Source organism: Mustela nivalis, assembly GCF_964662115.1.
Source record: "Mustela nivalis genome assembly, chromosome: 6".
NCBI lineage: Eukaryota > Metazoa > Chordata > Mammalia > Carnivora > Mustelidae > Mustela > Mustela nivalis.
In genome coordinates this window covers 30,474,065-30,494,401 of record NC_139025.1, presented here as the reverse complement: position 1 = coordinate 30,494,401, position 20,337 = coordinate 30,474,065, and the positions used below count along the sequence as shown (strand labels likewise).

General features: G+C 47.6%; 1 protein-coding gene across 2 annotated transcripts in view; it reads left to right on the top strand.

Moving 5' to 3' along the window:
• Positions 1–3,393: 3,393 nt before the first annotated feature.
• Positions 3,394–20,337, top strand: part of FBLN5 (fibulin 5) — a 65,061-nt gene continuing 48,117 nt past the window's right edge. The window contains exons 1-5 of one of the 2 annotated variants that reach the window (XM_082733974.1): positions 3,394–3,472; positions 4,075–4,271; positions 8,591–8,645; positions 10,515–10,566; positions 12,190–12,444. In XM_082733974.1, coding sequence (XP_082590100.1) covers positions 4,255–4,271; positions 8,591–8,645; positions 10,515–10,566; positions 12,190–12,444 — 379 coding nt within the window. In that variant the 5' untranslated portion in view covers positions 3,394–3,472; positions 4,075–4,254. Of the gene's footprint in view, positions 3,473–3,787; positions 4,272–8,590; positions 8,646–10,514; positions 10,567–12,189; positions 12,445–20,337 lie in introns of those variants that run through there. The other variant, XM_082733973.1, reaches the window with a different exon arrangement.

The window sequence follows — 20,337 nt, the reverse complement described above, 5'->3', positions numbered from 1 at the left end:
TTTAAGAGGGACACATGGAAGACCTCGCTCTCCATGAAGGAGGATCCGCAGTCCAAACACAGGACGAAGAAGAGGGTGTTAGCCTGTACCACGGGTTGTTTTTGTCCATGCCCAATCAGTATGGACCAAGAGGCTAGCGCAGCCGCGGGGGAGGAGACTGGGCGGTGGCAGCAGAGTCACGTGACGTGGGAGGAGGCGCCCTTGAAAGAACGCGGGCTGCTGCTCCTGGGGAAGAGGACACCAGCACTGCCAGGAGGGGGAGCTGTTTTCCCGAAAAGGAAGCTGGAAGCCATGTAGAAGGGGGAGTAGCCCAGGGCTGCAGAGGGGAGCAGCACATAGGAAAGGAGATGTCTGCTCAACTCAAGACAGAACTTTCTAACAATGGTGACCCTGGCTGTTTAGTGAAGTGATGATTCCCTTTTGTCCGTGGAAGTGGATAATTCGCTGGTTATTAGAGATATCTTGGAGGAGATTGTATAGGGTAAGGATCTGGATGCAGTGACAGTCGTGAGGATAACCAACTTTTATTTTATTCTCACAACTCTGAGGGGTAAATATTACGTCTCTTTTAAAGATGAGGAAACCGAGATGTGAAGAGGTTAAGTGACTCCCCCAACGTCACCCAGTAGGTAGATGGTGAAACCAAGACAAAGACCAAGACTTTCAAGCAACCCTCTCTCCCCTCTTCCAACTTTGGAGTTTTAAAATAGAAACAATCTCTGGTCCAAGGTGGGTCCCTGGGCAGTTTTGGTTTCAAGATCCTCAGTTCGCTCAATTTTTAGAAAACAGGTATATTGATTTTCTCTCCCTCCTTTTCCTTCAAGAAAGTTGATACTCTGAGTGAGGTATCTGGACTAAGTCATTTAAAACTCTCCTTTACTGCCCAAATAGCGCTATGTAAATAGAATATATGTTTATTTTTATTATTTTTCTTTAAAAAGAGACAGAGAGAAGTGGGAGACTGCCAGAGGAAGAGGAGAGAGAGAATCTTAAGCAGACTCCATGCCCAGTGTGAAGCCTGATGTAGGACTCAATCTCATGACTTGAGCCAAAATCAAGAGTTGGACATCTAACAGACTGAGCCACTCAGGCACCACTAGTATATGTTTAAATTAAAGTAACCTAATATATTGAATAGGTAGTATGTGCTAATGGTACAAAATTCAAATTATACCAAAAGGTGAGCCTTGAAAAGAAAATTTTTCTTCCATTCTCTTCCCCAGGCTGCCTACCCAATTTCCTTCCCAGGAGACAAACTACACCAACACTGTCCCATGTGTCCTTCAGGAAGTGTCTTTTCTTTACATACACAAGCAAGAAGTCGTGTATATTTTTTTTTCTCCAATGGTGGCATGCACTAAATGCTTTTACAACTTGCTTTTACACTTATTAATATATCCTATGGAACTATTAAAAATTACCAATATTCTACCATTTTGACTTTGCTGGAAATGCTTTAATACCAAGCACACAAGGAGATGGTTCAGCCCTTTAAAAAAAAAAAAGTTAATAAAATGTTAATATACATGAGACTTCATGAATCCTAAGCAGATACTCGTCTGTGTAACCAGGACCCAAACTACTAATTCGAATGTTATCAGCTTCCAGAAGTGCTCCTCAAAGTCACTACCTCATTCAGAATTGTAGATAAAAGGAGTTGTCTAGTGTGTACTCTAACTCATCTAGCTTTTTTTGTTGGTTGCACAATAGTCCGGTTTGGAAGTCCCCTCCTTTATTTCACCCTATTGGTGCCCGACTGATGGATGTTAAGGCTGTTTATAAACTTCCTCGGTTGGGATAAGTGAACAACCTTGTAAATATAATGTATTTTAAAAAATGTTTGATCATGGGAGATTTTAGCCCATAGAGTAAATAGAATAGTATAGTAGACGCTCAGTTTTGGTAACTCTTAGTATCCTGACATTTTCGTTGAAGGCATTCCTATTTTTATATTTTTAAAAGATTTTATTTTTATTTAAGTAATCTCTGTACCCAACACGGGACTCAAACTCATGACCCTGAGTTTAAAAGTGGCATGCTCTTCTGACTGAGCCAGGCAGGTGCCCCAAATGCACTTTTAGGGTAGGATTTCATTTACTTACTAAAAAGGTGGTCTTTGGGACGCCTGGGTGGCTCAGTTGGTTAAGCAGCTGCCTTCGGCTCAGGTCATGATCCCAGCGTCCTGGGATCGAGTCCCACATCGGGCTCCTTGCTCCGCAGGGAGCCTGCTTCTCCCTCTGACTCTGCCTTCCACTCTGTCTGCCTGTGCTCACTTTCGCTCGCGCTCTCTCTCTGACAAATAAATAAAATCTTAAAAAAAAAAAATAAATAAAAATAAAAAGGTGGTCTTTGAGAAGGCTTAACTATGTAAGTTAATCAATGAATTGATTGTATCAATGAATAGGCTAACTATGTAGACTTTGGTGTCTCAGTTGTATCAATGAATAGCTGTGTGAGCATGAGAGAGTTAACTAACCTCTCTTAATCCCACTCCAGTGACATGGAGTCCTAATCCCCGCAGCACCCAGTCCTGGTGAGGAGATAGGACTGCATCAGGGCCTTTCCAGCTGTAGGTAGTTCTTTCTGATGGGCCCAAGGGAAGATGCAGGTGGGGAAGGAGGGGCTTGGACTACTGCCAATCCCACCTTGGTCTTTTTCTAGAAGGGTGTCTTTGGGAAGACTTCATCTCAGGAGAAGTTTCCAATGCTTAAAAAACAAAACAAAACAAAACAAAACAAAAGCAAAAACAAAAACAAAAACCAAAAAAAAAAAAAAAAACCCAAAAAACAAAAAACACAAAGAAAGGAAGAGAAAGAAATAACTTAACAATCCCCTCCTCCCTGCGCCAATACAATGAATGTGAAACACTGACCCTTATGCTTTATTTTTATTTTATTTTAAAGATTTTATTTATTTATTTATTTATTTGACAGAGAGAGAGATCACAAGTAGGCAGAGAGGCAGGCAGAGAGAGGGGGGGAAGCAGGCTCCCTGCTGAGCAGAGAGCCCGATGCAGGACTCGATCCCGGGACCCTGCGCGAGATCATGACCCGAGCCGAAGGCAGCAGCTTAACCCACTGAGCCACCCAGGTGCCCCATGCTTTTAGGTTCTTATCCATCATTCTGCTTTCCCCGAGGGTCCTTTTTTTGTCTTTTCAAATCATTTCACTTGTTAAAATCCCCTTCGAGCCAAGGAACGCTTTAAAAAAAAATTATAATTTTTTCATCTTTATTGAGATATATAAGACGACATTGCATCCGTGTACGGTGGACGGCGAGTACGGTGCCTGGACACTGTTTAATTCAAGGAGGACCGTGTCCCCCGAGAATCAGGGGACGAGGGCGGGGCGGGCGCGTGGGCTCGGGAAGGTTTGCATTGCACAAGCCTGTGTCTTGCATTAGCCTCAGCCAGATTCCATCCTCCTCCTCTTCCCCACCCCCTCGTGCTCGCCACCCCTTCTTCTAGAAAACCGTGAGTCTCCCGTCGCTTTCCCCAGGCCTCTGCATCCTTGGGTCTGACTCCCCAGTAAATCCTTAGATTCGGGTCCGGTCGCTGTGTCTGTCCCGAGTTCGAGTCCTCCGTCTGCCGGAAGATGACCTTCGCGGGCGTCCCCGGGCTCCCCAAGGGCTGGGGTGCTGGATCCTCCCACTCCCCCATCCCCGCCTCGCCCCGGCCGCCTCGCCGGCCCAGGCACCGCCGTCCTCACTGGGTGGGAAGTAAAGGGTCAACGGGCCCTCCCAGCCCCCCGCCCCCCTGCACTTGCCCGCCAATCGCCTCCGGTAGAGATGCGGGGAGCGCGAGTGCGGCTGCTCCGGCGGGGCGGCGGGCCGGGGCTCCCCTCCCAGCCCAGCACTGGGTCCTGGCAGACGCCCCAAGATTGTTGTGAGGAGTCTAGCCAGTTGGTGAGCGCTGTAATCTGAACCAGCTGTGTCCAGACTGAGGCCCCATTTGCATTGTTTAACATACTTAGAAAATGAAGTGTTCATTTTTAAAATTCCTCCTCCAATTGGTTTAATGCTGAATTACTGAAAAGGGCTAAGCAAAACCAGGTGCTTTCTCTGTGGGCTCTCCAGTGGCTCGGAGGACCCAGGCTCTCCCCTTGTCCTCCCCACGACTGGCTCGTCCCCCTGGAATAAAACACGGGCGAGCCCCAAGGGCCCAGAGGGAGCCGAAGTTCAGGGCCGGCTCCGAGGTCCCGCGCTGCCAGCTCCTTTTCTTTTCCCCATCGCTGCTCCTGCTCGCACATCTTGGACATGCCAGGATTCAAAAGGTAGGTTCCCCCCGCTCAGGACCTTTTTTTCCTCCAGGGTCTGGAAACCTTACTAAAAACCTGATGGGTGGAAAATGGCTATGGCTGGAATTCAGGCTGTGTCAGGATATTGGAAAAGGCATTAGCTAGTGATGCAATGATATTGTTAATTACAAAAAGCTGCGCCTCTGTAATTTCCATCTTGAAGCCTTCTTTTGGGAGTGGGTATTTTATAATACGGCTTCAGAAGTCAGCATCCGAGGGAAGTCTGCAAAAACCTCAGAGCTTGATGCTCACCCTTACTTTACTGAAAGGGCAGCAAATTCGTGTGGCATTTTAGGATATATATATATATATATATATATATATATATATATCATATATATATATAAAGCTGGGAAACCAATTACTAGTTCACTAGCTATTATTTTGCTGGACTGGCTGACTGTTGGACAAGTGGACGGACTAGCCGAACATCCCGAAATTGGATTTGCTCTATGTCTCTGTGGGATTCACAAAGGGCATGCGACCCAGAAGTTTCAAGCCAATGAAAAGTGGGGACTGCAGACAGAAATACATGTAAGCAAATGTTTTGCTGTTCTTTAAGGAAATTGCAGTTTCAGTCAAGGAATCCTTAAACCTTGAAGAACTTTATCTAGATTATATCGGCACGGTCTTTCGTAAACTCTTGAAAATGTCGCTGCTTTAGACAGATGAACTGTGGGTGTGTTGGCGGGGGGTGGGTGTGGGCTGATGCTGTACCGGGGACCAGCACTTCTCTGACAGGTAGCCCTGAGACTCAGTTGGCCCCTCTGGGTTTGCTTATGCGTTGGGCTGGTGCACAAAATGGGTGGACCCACCTGTTTTTGGAAAGTTCTGGGGACCAGTTATGAGATCCAAGTCACCCCTAGAATTTCTATAGTTTCTATAGCTCCTATATCTTGAGAGCTTTCTGGAGTTCTTCATGACAAGGTGTAACTGTTCGTGAGAATAGCAGGGCGTGGGTTCCTTCTTTTTCGGAAAAACCTCTCAATGGACTGGCCTGAAATTCACTGGGCCCCCAGGACTCAGCTGTGGCTCATTTAGGAGGCCAGGCTTGAGGCTGGACCTTTCCGAGGAGACCTGTCCCTCCGGCCAAAGGGAACTGGGAGTCGGAGAGTTGGGGGAGAAATGGGGTTAGCATGCCTTTTCCACTAGCTCCTGGAGCCCACTGCAGTCAGGCTGTTCTGTCTCCAACATAAACGAGACAGGGTTTTATAACCAAGCGAAAGGAAACTTCATGTGAAGAAACAGGAAAACATTGAAATTCATAATATACAGCTTGGAAAATAAATTTGTTATTGTTCTTTCATTCCTTCCAGATATAAATCTGGCCGTCGCAAATATCAAAAAACCCTGGGATTTGGCTCTGCACTTTATAAGGTCAGAGCTGTCTCCGGCGTTCTAGAATCTGGCTCACACAGGCACTTAGACACAATGAAAATGTGTGGACCCTCGGGGTCTTTATTCTTTGGATTGGGCACCGGATGAAGGAAGTGGGCCTGTGTCTTCTAGTACAAAGTCAAGGTTCTGTTCTCCCTGGATGTCAGCTCAAGTCCAGGGCCCTCCAGCTACCTGGGGTTGCTAATTCAGATGAGCCTTGTGTTCCTGGACTGAGTCAGCTTTGTCATCTACTGAACATTCTTTTTATGAAGGGAGGGATTATAAAGTGGAGGTATATGTTGATATAGCAGTTCTTCAAGTTCACCTCCTCCGGGAAGCCTTCTCTGATCTTCCTGTCCCTGCCTCCAGCCTGGCTCTCATGGCGCTCACTGGGTACTTCTCTCAATGCCCTTACCAGTGTGTATTGATGTAATCAATTCCCGTGGCTCTCCAGCCTGCTCTCCAGGGCATCGATGGAGTCATGGTTTTGTTGCTCTTCTGTCTAGGGTCCATGCTTGTAAATAGTAGTTGCTCAGATAAATCACTATTGAGCTGAACAATAATAACACTAAATAGCTCTTCATTTACATAGTTTTTTTTATACCATCATAATAATTTTTTTAAAAATTTATTTATTTGAGAGAGAGAGAAAGAGAGAGAGAGAGAAGGAGGAGGGGCAGAGGGAGAGAGAGAATCTCAAGCAGACTCCCCACTGAGCATAGAGCTCAATTCTGGGCTTGATCCAACAACCCTGGGATCATGACATGAGCTGAAACCCAGAGTCGGATGCTTAACCAACTGTGCCACCCAGGTCCGCCTAAACCACTATAATCATTTAAAAAAATTTTTTTTTTACTAAATCCTTTTTTAAAAGATTTTATTTATTTCTTTGAGAAAGAATGAGAGAAAAAGCATGAGCAGGTGGGGACAGGGGGGAAGGGCAGAAGGAGAGGGAGAAGCAGACTCCCCACTGAGCAGGGAACCGGATGTGGGACTCGATCCCACGACCTGGAGATCATGACCTGAGCCAAAGGCAGACGCTCAACCGACTGAGCCACCCAGGCTCCCCTGAACCATTGTAGTCATTTTTCAGTAGCATTAAGTACATTTCATGGTCTTGTGCAGTCAGTCTCTAGAACTCTTCTCATCTCGCAAAACTGAAACTCTGTCCTCGTGAAACACTAACTCCCCATTCCTTCTTCCCCTCCGCCCCCGGCACCCACCATCCTCCTCTTTGTCTCTAGGATTTAATTTAATTTAATTTTTATTTTATTATTTATTTATTTGACAGAGAGATCACCAGCAGGCAGAGAGGCAGGCAGGTGGGGGGAGGGGGAAGCAGGCTCCCTGCTGAGCAGAGAGCCCGATGCGGGACTCGATCCCAGGACCCTGAGATCATGACCTGAGCTGAAGGAAGAGGCTTAACCCACGGAGCCACCCAGGCACCCCAAGTCTCTAGGACTTTAACTGTTCTGCGTCCCTCATGTAGACGGGCACATACGGTATTTGTCCCTTTGTGACTGGCTTAATTCACTTAGCATCACATCAGTGAGGTTCATCCATGTGGTAGCTTATGCCAGAATTTCCTTCCTTACCAAGGCTGAATTATACTCCGATCCACATTTGGTTTATCCATTCATCTGCTGAGGGACCCTTGGGTTGCTTTCAGCTTTAGGCTATTGTGAGTAAAACTGCTGCTGTAAACGTGGGTATACAAATATCTCTTTACATCCCTATTTTCCCCTCTTCTGGGGGTTTCCCCAGGAGTGGCATTGTTGGATTGTACGGTAAATCAATTTTTAATGTTCTGTGGCGCTGGCACACGGCTGCCCCATTGCACCTCTCCACCAGCCCTGCACGAGGGCTCCAATTCCTCCACATCCTGGCTAACACTTGTTTTCTTGCTTTTTTTGATTAAAGCTATCCCAAGAGATGTGAAGTGGTATCTGAACTGTATTTTTCTTTATTTATTCACTTTAAAAATTTTATTCTGTATTTTTTTTTAAAGATTTTATTTATTTATTTGACAGACATCACAAGTAGGCAGAGAGGCAGGCAGAGAGAGAGAGAGGAGGAAGCAGGCTCCCTGTCGAGCAGAGAGCCCGATGCGGGGCTCGATCTCAGGGCCCTGGGATCACGACCTGAGCCGAAGGCAGAGGCTTTAACCCACTGAGCCACCCAGGTGCCCCTTTATTCTGTATTTTTAAAGCCTTGTGCCAGCCGTGATTTTATTAGCTAGAAGCGTGTGGGTGATGAAGGGTAGAAGACACAGGCTCAGGAGAGGTTTGGTGGCTTTGGAATGGAGAGCCGGCTTGACCTGCAATTTCTAGACTCCTCCTCCTAAGCTTTCCCTCTGCGTCCATTCTTCCCCAGGGTGCCCAGGTCCCCCAACCCCTCTTTGCCATTGGGGCCTATGTGATGTGTGCCCTGGGGTTAGGAGACTTTCCCGAGACATCTCTCTTCCGTAGAACTCAAATGCTGCACGTTGGTACTTTCCTTGCATCTTTTGAGGGTGCTATGGTCTCGTTTACTTTTCCTGTTTCAGAATAAGGACACTGAAATACTTTACAAGAAGTAAAGACAAAGCAGCTGGTCCATGCGTGGGTCATGCCACAGCAGTGGGTTTTAGATTTTGTCTTTGAAGTAGCAAAACCTTTTATTAAAAAAAAAAAGTCATCTAACACATGATCCCAACACATAAAACTAGTTAGAGAGGCATGGTTTTATGTTGGATGGCTGGGGGTATCTGGAGTCTGCTTTGACCTCTGGAGCAGGAGCACCCCAGCCCCCCAAATATATACACAAGTTGGAGTCCCCATTGTAAATGCACAGGCAGCCTGCGGTCCCTGTTGGTCCCCAGGTCTGGATTCTGGAAGTAACTTGGGCATTTTTATCTCTCAACCTGTTTCTCTCTGCAGGATACTTACTGTTACCATTCTGGCTCTCTGTCTTCCGAGTCCTGGGAATGCACAGGTAGGATTTTAATGTTGTGTCTGATCTAGAAGCGTGTTAAAAATCAGGGTGAGAGGGTCCAGCCACGCATTTTAGAACCCCAGAATTTACAGTTCACCAAAGCTGAGCTCCGCCCCTAGATGAAGGTGGGCTCAGAGAGGTGGACCCTCGCCCCAGAGGCGGGGCTGGGACTCCAGGTTTCTGATTCCCAATCCAAGACTTTGCATCGGGCAGCTGCTGTCAGTTTGTCCTCCCAGGCTTGATTTATGGTAAATGTTAAAAAGTCAGAGGCGCTCTAGGGCTTCTGGGCAGTGGTGCCCTGCCTGCTTGTGGCCCACGTGGGTCTGCGTGTCTCTGCAGACACGCAGCCCTGGTGGGAGGAGGCGGGTCCGCCCTGGACTGACCCCCTGGGCAGGGGTGTGGACAGGGGGTGGGGAAGTCAGGCTCCAGCAGGGGTCTGGGAGAGGCCCACAGTGCCCAGACTTTATGAAGCCAGTTTGTGTCAGCCTTTGAGAATGTGGGCACGTCCCTCCTGCAAACTCAGAGCGGCCTCTCTGTTTCTGGCTCACAGATGAGAGAGGCCTCACCTCGGGGCAGGGCTGAGGGACCACAGGCGGATGGGGGAAGACTTTTTTTCTTCCTATTAAGAATTTCAAAATAGATTCAGGCTCTTAGGGATTAAAAAGGAGCCTAGGAGGAGTAACAGAGACTTGGAGCTTGGGGGGCCCTTGGAGTCCTCTGACCTAGCCTCACGGTGACAGATGGTGACATCCAGACACGGAGAGGACAGGGGTCCTAGTCCTGTGGTTACTGCGTGTTAGGCACTCCGCATCCATGAACATATCCATCCAGTCCTTGCAGCCACCCAGAAGTAAGCGCTGTCACCCCCATTTTACAGGTGAGGGTGTGGAGGCCGAGGAAGCTGCAAGCAGTGGTTACAGTTGAGGCTTTGAAGCGAGGCTGGTGGGCTTGAACCCTCGCTGGTGCGTAGCTGGTGAGCCAGGCCTGGACTCCAGTCTCCTGGTTTTCCCGAGCTTTATGGCACAGCCTCCTGGCTCATTTGCTCCCTTTTTTTTGCCCCAAGGCCCTAAGACTCCTGACCCCACTCCCACAAATGCAGGCTGAATCCGTCATCTCTCAAAACCAGCCCACAGTGCAGGAATCCAAACCTTGGAAGGCACAAGGAAGGCCAGGGTTGGGGTTCCCATAGTTAGAAACATTCCTGCTCTGCCTGTTCCTATAAAATGCGGACTTTTGGCCCCCATGACGTTTTTCTAAGGCCTAAAGTTGTAAACTCAAATTGCACATGAAGACCACAACCCTAGGGGACCACTGAGACCTGTCTATTCCTAGAAGCATCTTTATGTAATTGTCTTGGCGAGACTGCAAAAGGGGGATTTTCCCTATTCTACTTTTCTTACAAAACGGGCTGCATTGCTGTGTTGTTTCAGGTGAGAGGTTTAGGTTAGGGAATATCATGGGGGTCCCGAGGAGGGGAGGTCGAATAGCACCCAGGGCAAGAGAGTGATTGCCCTTAAAAGCAGTCCCATCTGCTCCTATAAAGAAATGAACTTGGGATGTGCCTCGTTATCATGTGGGCCAGATGTGATTACTCCTGCGTCTCATAACTGGGGCAGGAAACAGCCCTCAAATCTGCTGGTAGTGGGGGTTTTAAAGTGTAATGCCAAGTGTTAAGTGATTATAAGAAAATACTAAAAAGAAGGGGGGCAAATAGGACTTATAATTCAGGTTTGGTGTTATGGATGCTTTTTTTTTTTCTTTACTGCATTTCTCGAACTTTCTGTGATGTCCTTGTAATACTTTTATAGTTTAAAAAAAAAATGGTAAGGACCATGACTTTACCTCTTTCTCCTCTCTCCTTCCCGGCAGCAACAGTGCACTAACGGCTTCGATCTGGATCGCTCGTCAGGACAGTGCTTAGGTACGAGGGACACGGAGGATCCTGCACTGGGTGGAGGCATTCGATGACAGACCGATGGTGGGCCTGTGTCTCTCCCTGCTGCTGCTTGATATTATCAAACCTGTATTGGCCTGGATTATGGAAGAAAACAGTGCCTGTCAATAACACCCATTTATCAATCACCTGCTTTGTGGCCCACCCCAGGAGGGGGCAAAAATGAGCATGGATTGACCTGTGTCCCCAAGGGGCTCTCCATCTGTATTAGTTTCTGATGGCTGCTGTAACAGACTGCCACAGACTTAGTGGTTTAAACAACAAAAATCTATCTCCCAGCTCAGCTCAGAAGTTATCCATAGATTTATCTGTAATTATTTATAGGTCTGAGGTTTTAGAGGGATTTCCCAGCCCAACTTCAAGGGGTCAGCAAAGCTTTTGTTTCTTTCTAGAAGCTCTAGCAGAAAATCCATGTCCTGGCTCATAGGTATTGTTGGCAGAATTCACTTTCTTTCTTTTTTAGAAAAATTGGGATATGATTGACACATCATGTTATGTGAGTTTCAGGGTTACGACTTGTTGATCTGATAACACATATATATTGCAGGACGATCCCCACCGGAACCTTTGCTAACACCGCCATCACATCACATAGTCACATTTCTTTCCTTACGGCAAGAACTTTTAAGAGCGTCTCTCTTAACAATGTTTGAGAACCCAATACAATATGGCGAACTGTCCTCGCTGGGAGGGCTGTGAACTCCCCGGCACTTACTCAACTTATAAATGCAAGTTTGTGCCCTTCACCAGCCTCTCCCAGTCCTCAGCCACCATGTCACTCATGATTTTTATGAGTTTGGCTTTTTTGATTCTACATATAAGGGAGATCATACATGACTTTCCTGTGACTTATGTCGTGTAGCATGACATCGATCCATGGACTGCTACAGAACGGGGCATCAAGCTCAGCATACTTCCCTTTCCCGAGGTGGGAGTTGGTGCACGTGTCTCGGTTGAGCTGTCTGGGGTGGGCGTGTCTCCCCCACAGGCCTGGACACGGACCTGGACACAGACCTGTTCGCTGGCACAGGGCGAGCTGACTTGCCAGTAGGCTTCCACTTTCTTTGCAAGGAACTAGCTCTCAGCCAAACCTTATCTTCCTTGATGCAAAGGATTCCCTCCCCCACCCAGCTGTTTTTTGGAGTAGAAGAGGAAGTCATCATGAGGTCCAACCCAGGGTTTCCCGGGGGTCGTATGGGTACATGGGAGCACTGGGCTGTTTTTAGATGGCACGCTCACAGATAAATGCTCCATTTTAGTATTGATACATACATTTTTACTGTTACCTTCTACTTACGTTGATTGGTAGTGTCTACTTGGGTTTCACATGTGGGTGAGATGATATGGATTTTGTGGCTGGGGTGCAGATTGTGATGTGGTCTCTGATGGCTGATGTCTGGGTGATGCTGGTCAGTGTGATTCAGTTACACCAACGTTTGAGGGTCCCCTGCAGTGATGTGCCAGGGCGGCCCTCCGTGTTTGGGAGCAGATGCTGGTAAAGAGTGGCTTTGGGATCCTTGGCTGAACTATGTGCCATGCGCTGCCTGGCCGGGGAGCCCCTGACCCTCATCCTTTCATTGGCATTTCCAGATATTGACGAATGCCGGACCATCCCTGAGGCCTGCCGAGGAGACATGATGTGTGTTAACCAAAACGGCGGGTACCTGTGCATCCCCCGAACAAACCCAGTGTACCGGGGGCCCTACTCCAACCCCTACTCCAACCCCTACTCGGGTCCATACCCAGCAGCGGCCCCACCGCTCTCAGCTCCAAACTACCCCACGATTTCGAGGCCTCTCATCTGCCGCTTTGGATACCAGATGGATGAAAGCAACCAGTGTGTGGGTGAGTAGCACAGGGTCTCAGGCTCCTGTGCTCTGGGAAGGTCCTAATCCAGCAACAGTGAAGTCCTAACCAATAAAGCAATGACTTACTTTCTACAGAGTTCCTTTCTGCTGAGTGTCCTGTGTGTCCAGGACTGCCCCCCCCCCCCCAGGAGTAGCTTAGATCGTTGTCACATTCTGGTTCTCATCTAGAAAGCTGATTTGTTTTTTCTTTATTTTCATCTGTCTCTTTATCATCTATCTACCTAAAGACTAAGCTTATATTCTCTCTGTTTGATCATAAATGCATCTGGTTTAACTTAGTGAATCCCAGAGAAAAGATCTAGAAAGGACCAGCACTTTCTCTTCAACACTCCTCACCCTTGAATGGAATGTATACTCTTGAAATAAAAGAAGTCTTGAAGGCCATGGCCAGCTGTTCTGGAAAGAGAGTGGGTTCCTTGGGTGGGTGCCAATGTTCTTTTGGCTATAATGAGCCCCGCTGATGGGAACTCACAGCGAGAATAGACCTCTGGGAGGAAGGCGACATCACATGGCATGAGTCCCCAAGGGGGTTGGCAAATGGTTTGACCAGTGCCCTGGTGAGCTTTGTTGTCTGTTGACCAGTGTGGCCTTGGCGGAGGGCTACTGGGGATCCTTCCTTGGTTGCTCTGATGGTTGGACCCAGAGCTCTGTGACTGTTTCCAGCTTCAGCAGATGGTCTAGAGTGGTGATGGCTCCAGACTTTTTTGATCATGCACCTCGCATCCAAGATCTTTTTGAGCTTGGAGCCCCATGAGATGCGTATTTATAAATTACATACATATCCTGTTATACTAATATGGTTTGAGGAGTGGAATGCATACATTTAAGACTAGAACATCTTAGAAGATGTGATAAAAATAAATGTGAGTGTAGTTCTGATACGTCCCTTCCCCAAAGTCCTGGAGACCACTGGTGTGCCTAGTGAGATTTTTGTTGGTCCGTTTTTAGGGCTCTGAAGTATTAAGCTGTTAGAGAGCCTGGGTTGGCTATCTCGTAATATCTTCTGTTCTTGCAAATGAGTGTGCATTTCCATCTGGATACATGGATATAGTATCCAAAACAGTGTCCCTCAGAGCTGCAAGGGGAAACTGGGTGCACCTGGGCCCAAACTTCTCCATTCTTACTGGTTGCGAAGGACATGGGGTGTATGTGGGGGGGGAGGGGGGAAGATAAATAGAGGTAGAGAGGAGGAGGGGTGGGGACGGAGGGGAGAGTGAGTTAATGGTCACTCCAAATAGAGATGAGTGGGCAGAGGCAAAGAGTGTGGGGTCCAGCCAAGCCACAAACACAGTTTGGTGGAGAAGGAGGTAGTGCCCTTCCCTATAACGAGCTGCCGGAGCGCTGTAACTGGAAGGGACTTTACCAACTGAACTTCCGCTTCCTCGTCCTCTAGGAAAGGGAGCACGGACTCCAGCAGGTTAGTCATGACAGAGGTAGGATGGTGGGTTACAGGACTGACTACCAGTATCTACCTTCCTAACTGGGCCACGTGACCTCTCTTGTCGGGTAGTAAAGAAAGGATCCCGGAAAGAAATGCAGAGAAGGAGCGGTTGGGGGATGTCTGGGTGGCTCAGTTGGTTCAGGGTCTGCCTTTGGCTCAGGTCCTGATCTCAGGGTCCTGGGATGGAGCCTGGTGTTGGGCTCCCTGCTCAGGGGGGAGCCTGCTTTTCCCTCTGCCTCTGCTGCTCCTCCCCACTTGTGCTCTCAGTCTCTCTCTCTCTCTCAAATAAATAAATAAATAATCTTTAAAGGGGAAAAAAAAGGAGAGATTGGAGTAGAGCACCTCTTCCAGGATGTCCTGTAGGGCGAGTGCAGGATTGAAAGTGAGGAAGGGGGTGTGATTATCCATTGAGGTGCTCCAGGATTTTGTGAGGGGGCCTCAGGGTGCTCTGCCTGATGTCTGGGGCCATCCCACAGACCCCTTTGGGGAACAACTGGGAACTGCTGCACCACTCCCCGAAGCAGTCTCCTCCCTCCCACAGACTTCTTTCCAGGAACTCAGGGCCCTTAAGAAGGACGGGGCTGGGAAACCTATTCATCTCCTTGTCCCCATGACGTCATGCAATTTCACGGTTCCTAACCTGTCACGCGGGAGACGTGGAGCCTTCATAATGGCCCTTTTTGTAAGAAGAATAGAGTCAAGGAACCCTAGCGAGGACTGGCACCCGGCCCACCCATTTCCAAAAAGTTCAGCATTATGCATTCATAAATCCCGAGTTCTTTCTAACTTCCCTTCCCTGCACCCCACTATTTCCTGACGTACACAGGTCCTTCTGGGCATTGTAAGAGGTGGCGTCACAGGGGAGGGACAAGAGAGGGGACGAGGAAGGGAGTCTGCTTCCACCCACTGTTCCCTCCAGGATGCAGGAGGGGGGCTTGAGAACAGGCAAAAGGGAAGCCAGGCGCAGAGATGGCCGAAGTGGGGGCGGGGGGTGGGGGGGCGCACACCAGGAGAGGGCATTGTTGATAAAGGAGGAGGTGGTGCGTGGGGGGCTCTCACCACCTGGAGGAGGAGGATGTAGGTCTGAGCTTGTGGAGGAAGTGTAGAACCAGCGCTGCGTAATCGGGAAGAACAGGGAAACATTTCTGAAATTTGGGTGTCCTAGGAGGGAGGACAACCTCTTCAAAGGAGTCTTCTCCTCGCCATCAGGATGAAGCTGATAAGCCAGAGTGATGGGAGCAGCGGTCAGGAGAGCAAACGCTTCCCCAGGGCTGGAGAGGTTAGGAAATCCAGCCACAGCGAATGGGGGGGATGAACCAGGGTTTGAACCCATTCAGCTCCGGATGAGGCTCAGATTGGTCAAGGTTTGTTCAAAGCCTCTGAGAGAGTCTGTCTTGGAGCCCTGATTAAACACAAGGACCTTCTCTTGCTTTTTTTTTTTTTTTGTAATTAAAGTTCTTCTCCTGTAAAGAACCTAGACAAAAGCAGAGACCGTAATGAACACTACCTACTTATCACTGCGTGGCTGTAATTGTCAGCACAGACCGAGCCTTGCTTGTCCTTTACCCTCCCCCAGTGGACTGATCAAAGCAAATCTCAGGCATCATGTAACTTTATCCTTAAATACTTAAGAATGTATCTCTCACAGATAGAGATACATTCTCTATCTAGACATAGAGATTCTTAAAAAAAAAAAAAAAAAAAAAAAGCCCAACACTGTTTGTTATCAAACCTACAAAAATCAACAATAATTCCTATTTATCATTAAATGTCCAGGTGGTATTCAAATTTCCCTGATCATAAGTGTCTTCCTTTCCCCCTTGTTGGTTTGTTAGAATCGGATCCAAATGATCCGATGATCCGATCCAAATTGCATTTTGTTGACAAGTCTTTTAAATTTCTTTTAATATTTTTTGTTTCTCTTGCCACGAGGCAAGAGAACTACAAGGCGGAGTTCTTTGTCCTGTACAATTCCTTACATTTGGGATTTTACTGATCATGATTTTGGGTGATTTTTAGCATATTCCTTCATGTCTTCTGTTTTTCTCTACACTGGTAATAGATCTAGAGACCTGATCCAATTCGAATTAAATATTTTGGGCAGACTGCTTCATAGGTAATACCATTGTTCTTTTGTCCTCTTTCTGCCCTGCTTTCTCCTCAAGAACTCTGAGACAATTTGCTTAAAGAAGCAAATGTACCTTTTCACCGTGACTTCCTTTTTCTGAGTTTTGGACCCAGTCTCAAAGAAGCAGTTTCCTCCCTTGTGTCCGGATTAGAATGTGGCCTGTCTCTGCAGGCCCAGGCAGGGCCAGGCTCTGTGCACATGTTCCTGGTGCCCCAGAGTTTCCTTCTTGACTTCTCTGTTTTGGGTTCTGCCTTGGAGGCGAATAGATGCTGTTCCTTCTGGAACAAAATTCACTCTCAGGTTTGAGTCCCCCTCCTCCATAGATGTAAATTGGGGTCACCTGGGACACTTACAGAGTGAACGGTGACCCAAGAGTTAAAGCTCATGAACCAAGCAAGTTTTGTGTCATCTAGAAAACTGGCCTCTTGGCTTGTGGGTGCTCAGCCCTATGGCCACCTTCATAAGGATGGTGACTCATGGCTGGTTAGGATGTGACCACCAGATCCTGGACCCCTGGGAGATCAGTGGCCAGCTTCTCTGGCGATGGAGAGCCAGATGGACATGGTTAGTCGTCAAGGAAGTAAGGGCAGCTCCAGGGAAGTCTTACCTACCTAGATGCACCGAAGATACAGGCAAAAGATAAAATCAAAGGCATACCAAGGAGTCTGAGCTGGCCAAAAGACCTTGCAGAAGCAGGATGCTGTGGGGTTAATGGTGTGGCTGCTGAAGGTTCAGGAAGAGGGGAGCTGAGCTGAGGGCTGGAGCTACCATGGTTTGAACCCCCACTCAGGAACCTTCCTATCATAGTATGCTGGCTCTGAGAACATCACCTTTGGCCAAGGTCCCTGCATGTGGATGTCCCTTATTTATGTGTGCTTGTCCCCTTTGGGGCTCAACTTGTCACCTCTCTGGGTGGACAGTCTTAGTTCTGGCTTTGCCAGTCAGCTTGGCTTAGCAGCAAGCTTAGGGACTGTACTGGTGACAGATGCTTATGGAATGTTCTGCGGTTGACCAAGCAGTCTTTTACTAGAGCCCAGGGACTGAAGGGGATCTTCTGGTCGTTTGTGAAATGATTCTCCTTCCTGGCCCAGGGATTTGTATTGATCAAAGCGTTTGAGTAGCGAGGTAGGCATTCATAGGGATCCTTCTAGAAGACGGATGTGCTAGCCCGAGACTTTGTGTTGAGTTAGTCTTCCTGAAAGCCAGCCAGGTTTTATTCAACTGACAATAAATGTGACCAATGATAACAGCACTTGTTGGGGCCAGACTCTGCTCTGGGCACTGAGGGGGCAGGGTGTCTGGGCATGGCTGTGGGCTCTCTCCAGAAGTTACTGTCAGGAAGGGAGATTGGACACAAAAGAAGCTGCTAAAATACTAGGTGGCCTGTGATAGGTCCCTGAGATGGTGAAGAGAAGGCAGAGATGGGCAGGCTGTGCCTTCTGGAATGGAGGGGGCTGGAACTTGGACATCAGACTGGCCTTGAGTCCCATCCTGGTTTGGTCACTTCCTGGCTGTGAGCCTTGAATCTCAGTTTCCTCATCTGTAAACTGGGCATGACAAGGTCTGGCTCACAGAGAATGTGAGGAAATACCTTGTCCAGTGTCTGTCTGTAGAATCACAAGGAAACCATTCATCAAGAAAGACTCAAGGGTCTGGCGATGACAACCTGTGTGTAGAAAGATTCATAGAATCTGAAAATGCACTGCAAGCCTCATTCTTTAGAACCTTTAAAATGACCAAAAACTGAGTTTGGTACACACCCATCCCACAGACTTTGCAGGATATGGCCTAGTTCCTTCCCTCATGAAATTTCAGTCAGGTTCTGCTGCAAGACTCCAGCAAAGCCTGGGTTTGTTTAAACTGTGAAACGGAACAGTGAGAAGACTTTCCAACCTGACATTTGTTCCCAGCAGATAAGGCAAGGACAGGAGCACTGGAAACTTCCCTGAGCCCTCCACGTGGCGGCTCCTGTGGGCTTTTCTCCCAATTTTTTTTTTTATAAAGGCTTGGACAATAACTTGAAACCACGTCCTCAGGGATGAGACTGGAAGGAAAATGCAGGGAACGCAGGTCACTGGGTTCCTTCGGCTGCCGAAGGCACGGGGACCAGGCAGGCCTGGCAAGAAGTGGGACCAGGCTTGAGTCAGGGGCTCCGCAGTTGGGTTTGCTTGTCAACCGGGCCTTGGCAGACTTAGCCCCGTGCACCCCGTCCTGCTTCAAGTCTTTCCTAGTCACTGGTGGGGATAGGGAGTGAGCAGAATAGGGGGGTTTACAATAAATAAATAAATAAAAACTTTAGAAAAATAAACGTTGAAACTTAATTTTTAAAATGAATTCTCATATTGTTTGAATCTGTTAGAAGGATGTATTATTTTTGTTTTAAAACAAAACCACCGCCCCCCGCCCCCCCATCCCCCCCCCCTGCCAATTTTTTTAAAGCTTAAAGTGAGGCAGATGGCGTGGGAAAGGGACCAGAGAGGACACTGAGAAGAAAGGGACAGATTTGTTATTTATTAACTGTGGGGCATAAGAAAGTCATTGGGCCTTTCTGTAAAAAGGAGGGACAGGAGGATAGTAAGGATCTTAATGTGGGGTGTGCGGCTAGAATTCAGGGATCCGTTGTCATGTTTTTTCTCATTAACGTCTAGTGAAATTTATCATTGTTGTCCATTATGGAGACAGTAGGCTGTAATGCCTTAGTGGTCCCTGTGACAGTATTAACACGAGGAGCACAGCTAGTCATACACCATGTTATAGCTGTAACAGTGACTCTGAAGTGTCTTGAAGTATTTGGCGTATCCTGAAATGCCATTTTCACTAATTGCTACTTCAGAATTGTACAAGATAGTAGGCTGCTGTCCTGTCTTGTTATGTAATGCCCTGATAAGGAAGCATATATGTTTCTACAATGCACATTTATTTTTTAAACCATTTTGTTAATTGCCTTTCAATATAATTGGTCTCCCTGTGAGTTTAACTCCATGCAATTCAAAGCATTCTTCTGAGAAGGGGGTCCATGGGCTTCATCTGCCTGTAGAACAGGTTTGTGGCACCCACACCAAAGGCTTAAATTCCCTGGAGGAGATAATCTCTTGGTCTCTTCCAACTCAAGAATGTTCCGCTTTTCTAAATCCTCCCAGTCCTTAGGAAGACAGTCTGGATTTTCCCTTCATGTGTTCTCATCCGGATTGCTCTGTGACGTGGTCCTTCTCGACTTCTGGGTTTCAACCAGCACACGTGCTCAATGACATCTGCCAGGACTGAGTCTGTCCTCCGTGTGTGAGGAAGTCCCTCTCTACCCACAGCTGCCACTGCCTTCCAGAACCAGCCCTGGTCTGTAGGGGTGAGGAGGTGCAGCGAGCTGACCACCCCCCACACCCAGTGGGCACCCATGGGGAGACCTGCCCAGCCCTCAGTGCTTTGGAGAGTAGGCACGTCCTCAGTGCCTAGTATACCAATTTTCTCAATGACCTACAAATTTTTCTTGGCTCTCACCTTATGTTCCTTGGTCTGGTCCTGTTTCTTTCAATTATGTTCCATTCAGGAATTAGCCAGTTGTGTGTGACAAGCAAGTGGTGTTGCAACAGGATGGAGGAAGTGTGAACTTTTAGCAGCGGGGCAATTTAGCCCTTGACGGTCATGGCTAAGGTGGGTTTATGACCGGCTCTCTGAAGAGTGTCTGCAGGAAGGTAGGAGAGCACCGTTACCTGTCAGGGCCAGGGCTGATCAGACTGTGCAGCCATGTGTGCTTTAAATGAGTGGGAGGAGCGTCCTTTGGTGCTTCCATAAAGGTGTTGTGCGTTGAGATGGAAGAAGGTGATGGTATCTTCTCTTTTGTCATCAAGCTTAGTGATAGATTTCTTTGCAAATGTCCTTTTGATGAAAGTAGACCAAGTACACCACTGGCCAAATTGAGAATGGACCCAGTCTCACAGGTTCTGTATCTATGTTGGCAGTTTCCACAGATATTCTCCCAGGCTCTTATCTGCTTGTATGCCTGGTGTTGGAAGGGCATCTGTCACTCCTGCCCATGCCCCAGCATGATGCAAGAGACAGAGTGATTTGGGAGCTCTTTGTGCTCTCAGAAATGGATTAAATGAGATAAAGAAGTAAAAATAGCATAGGAGTGCAAAGTCTAAGTTTTATAGAGTGTGTACATGAGTACGAGAAAATGATTAAAGCAGTACATTAGTAATCACATTAATGTCATCAACAACAGCCTCATGTAGATATCGTCTGAAAGGTTCAAGTTGTGACATCGGCTGTTTGGGAAAGAAAGGAGATCTTTATTTTCTTGAAGG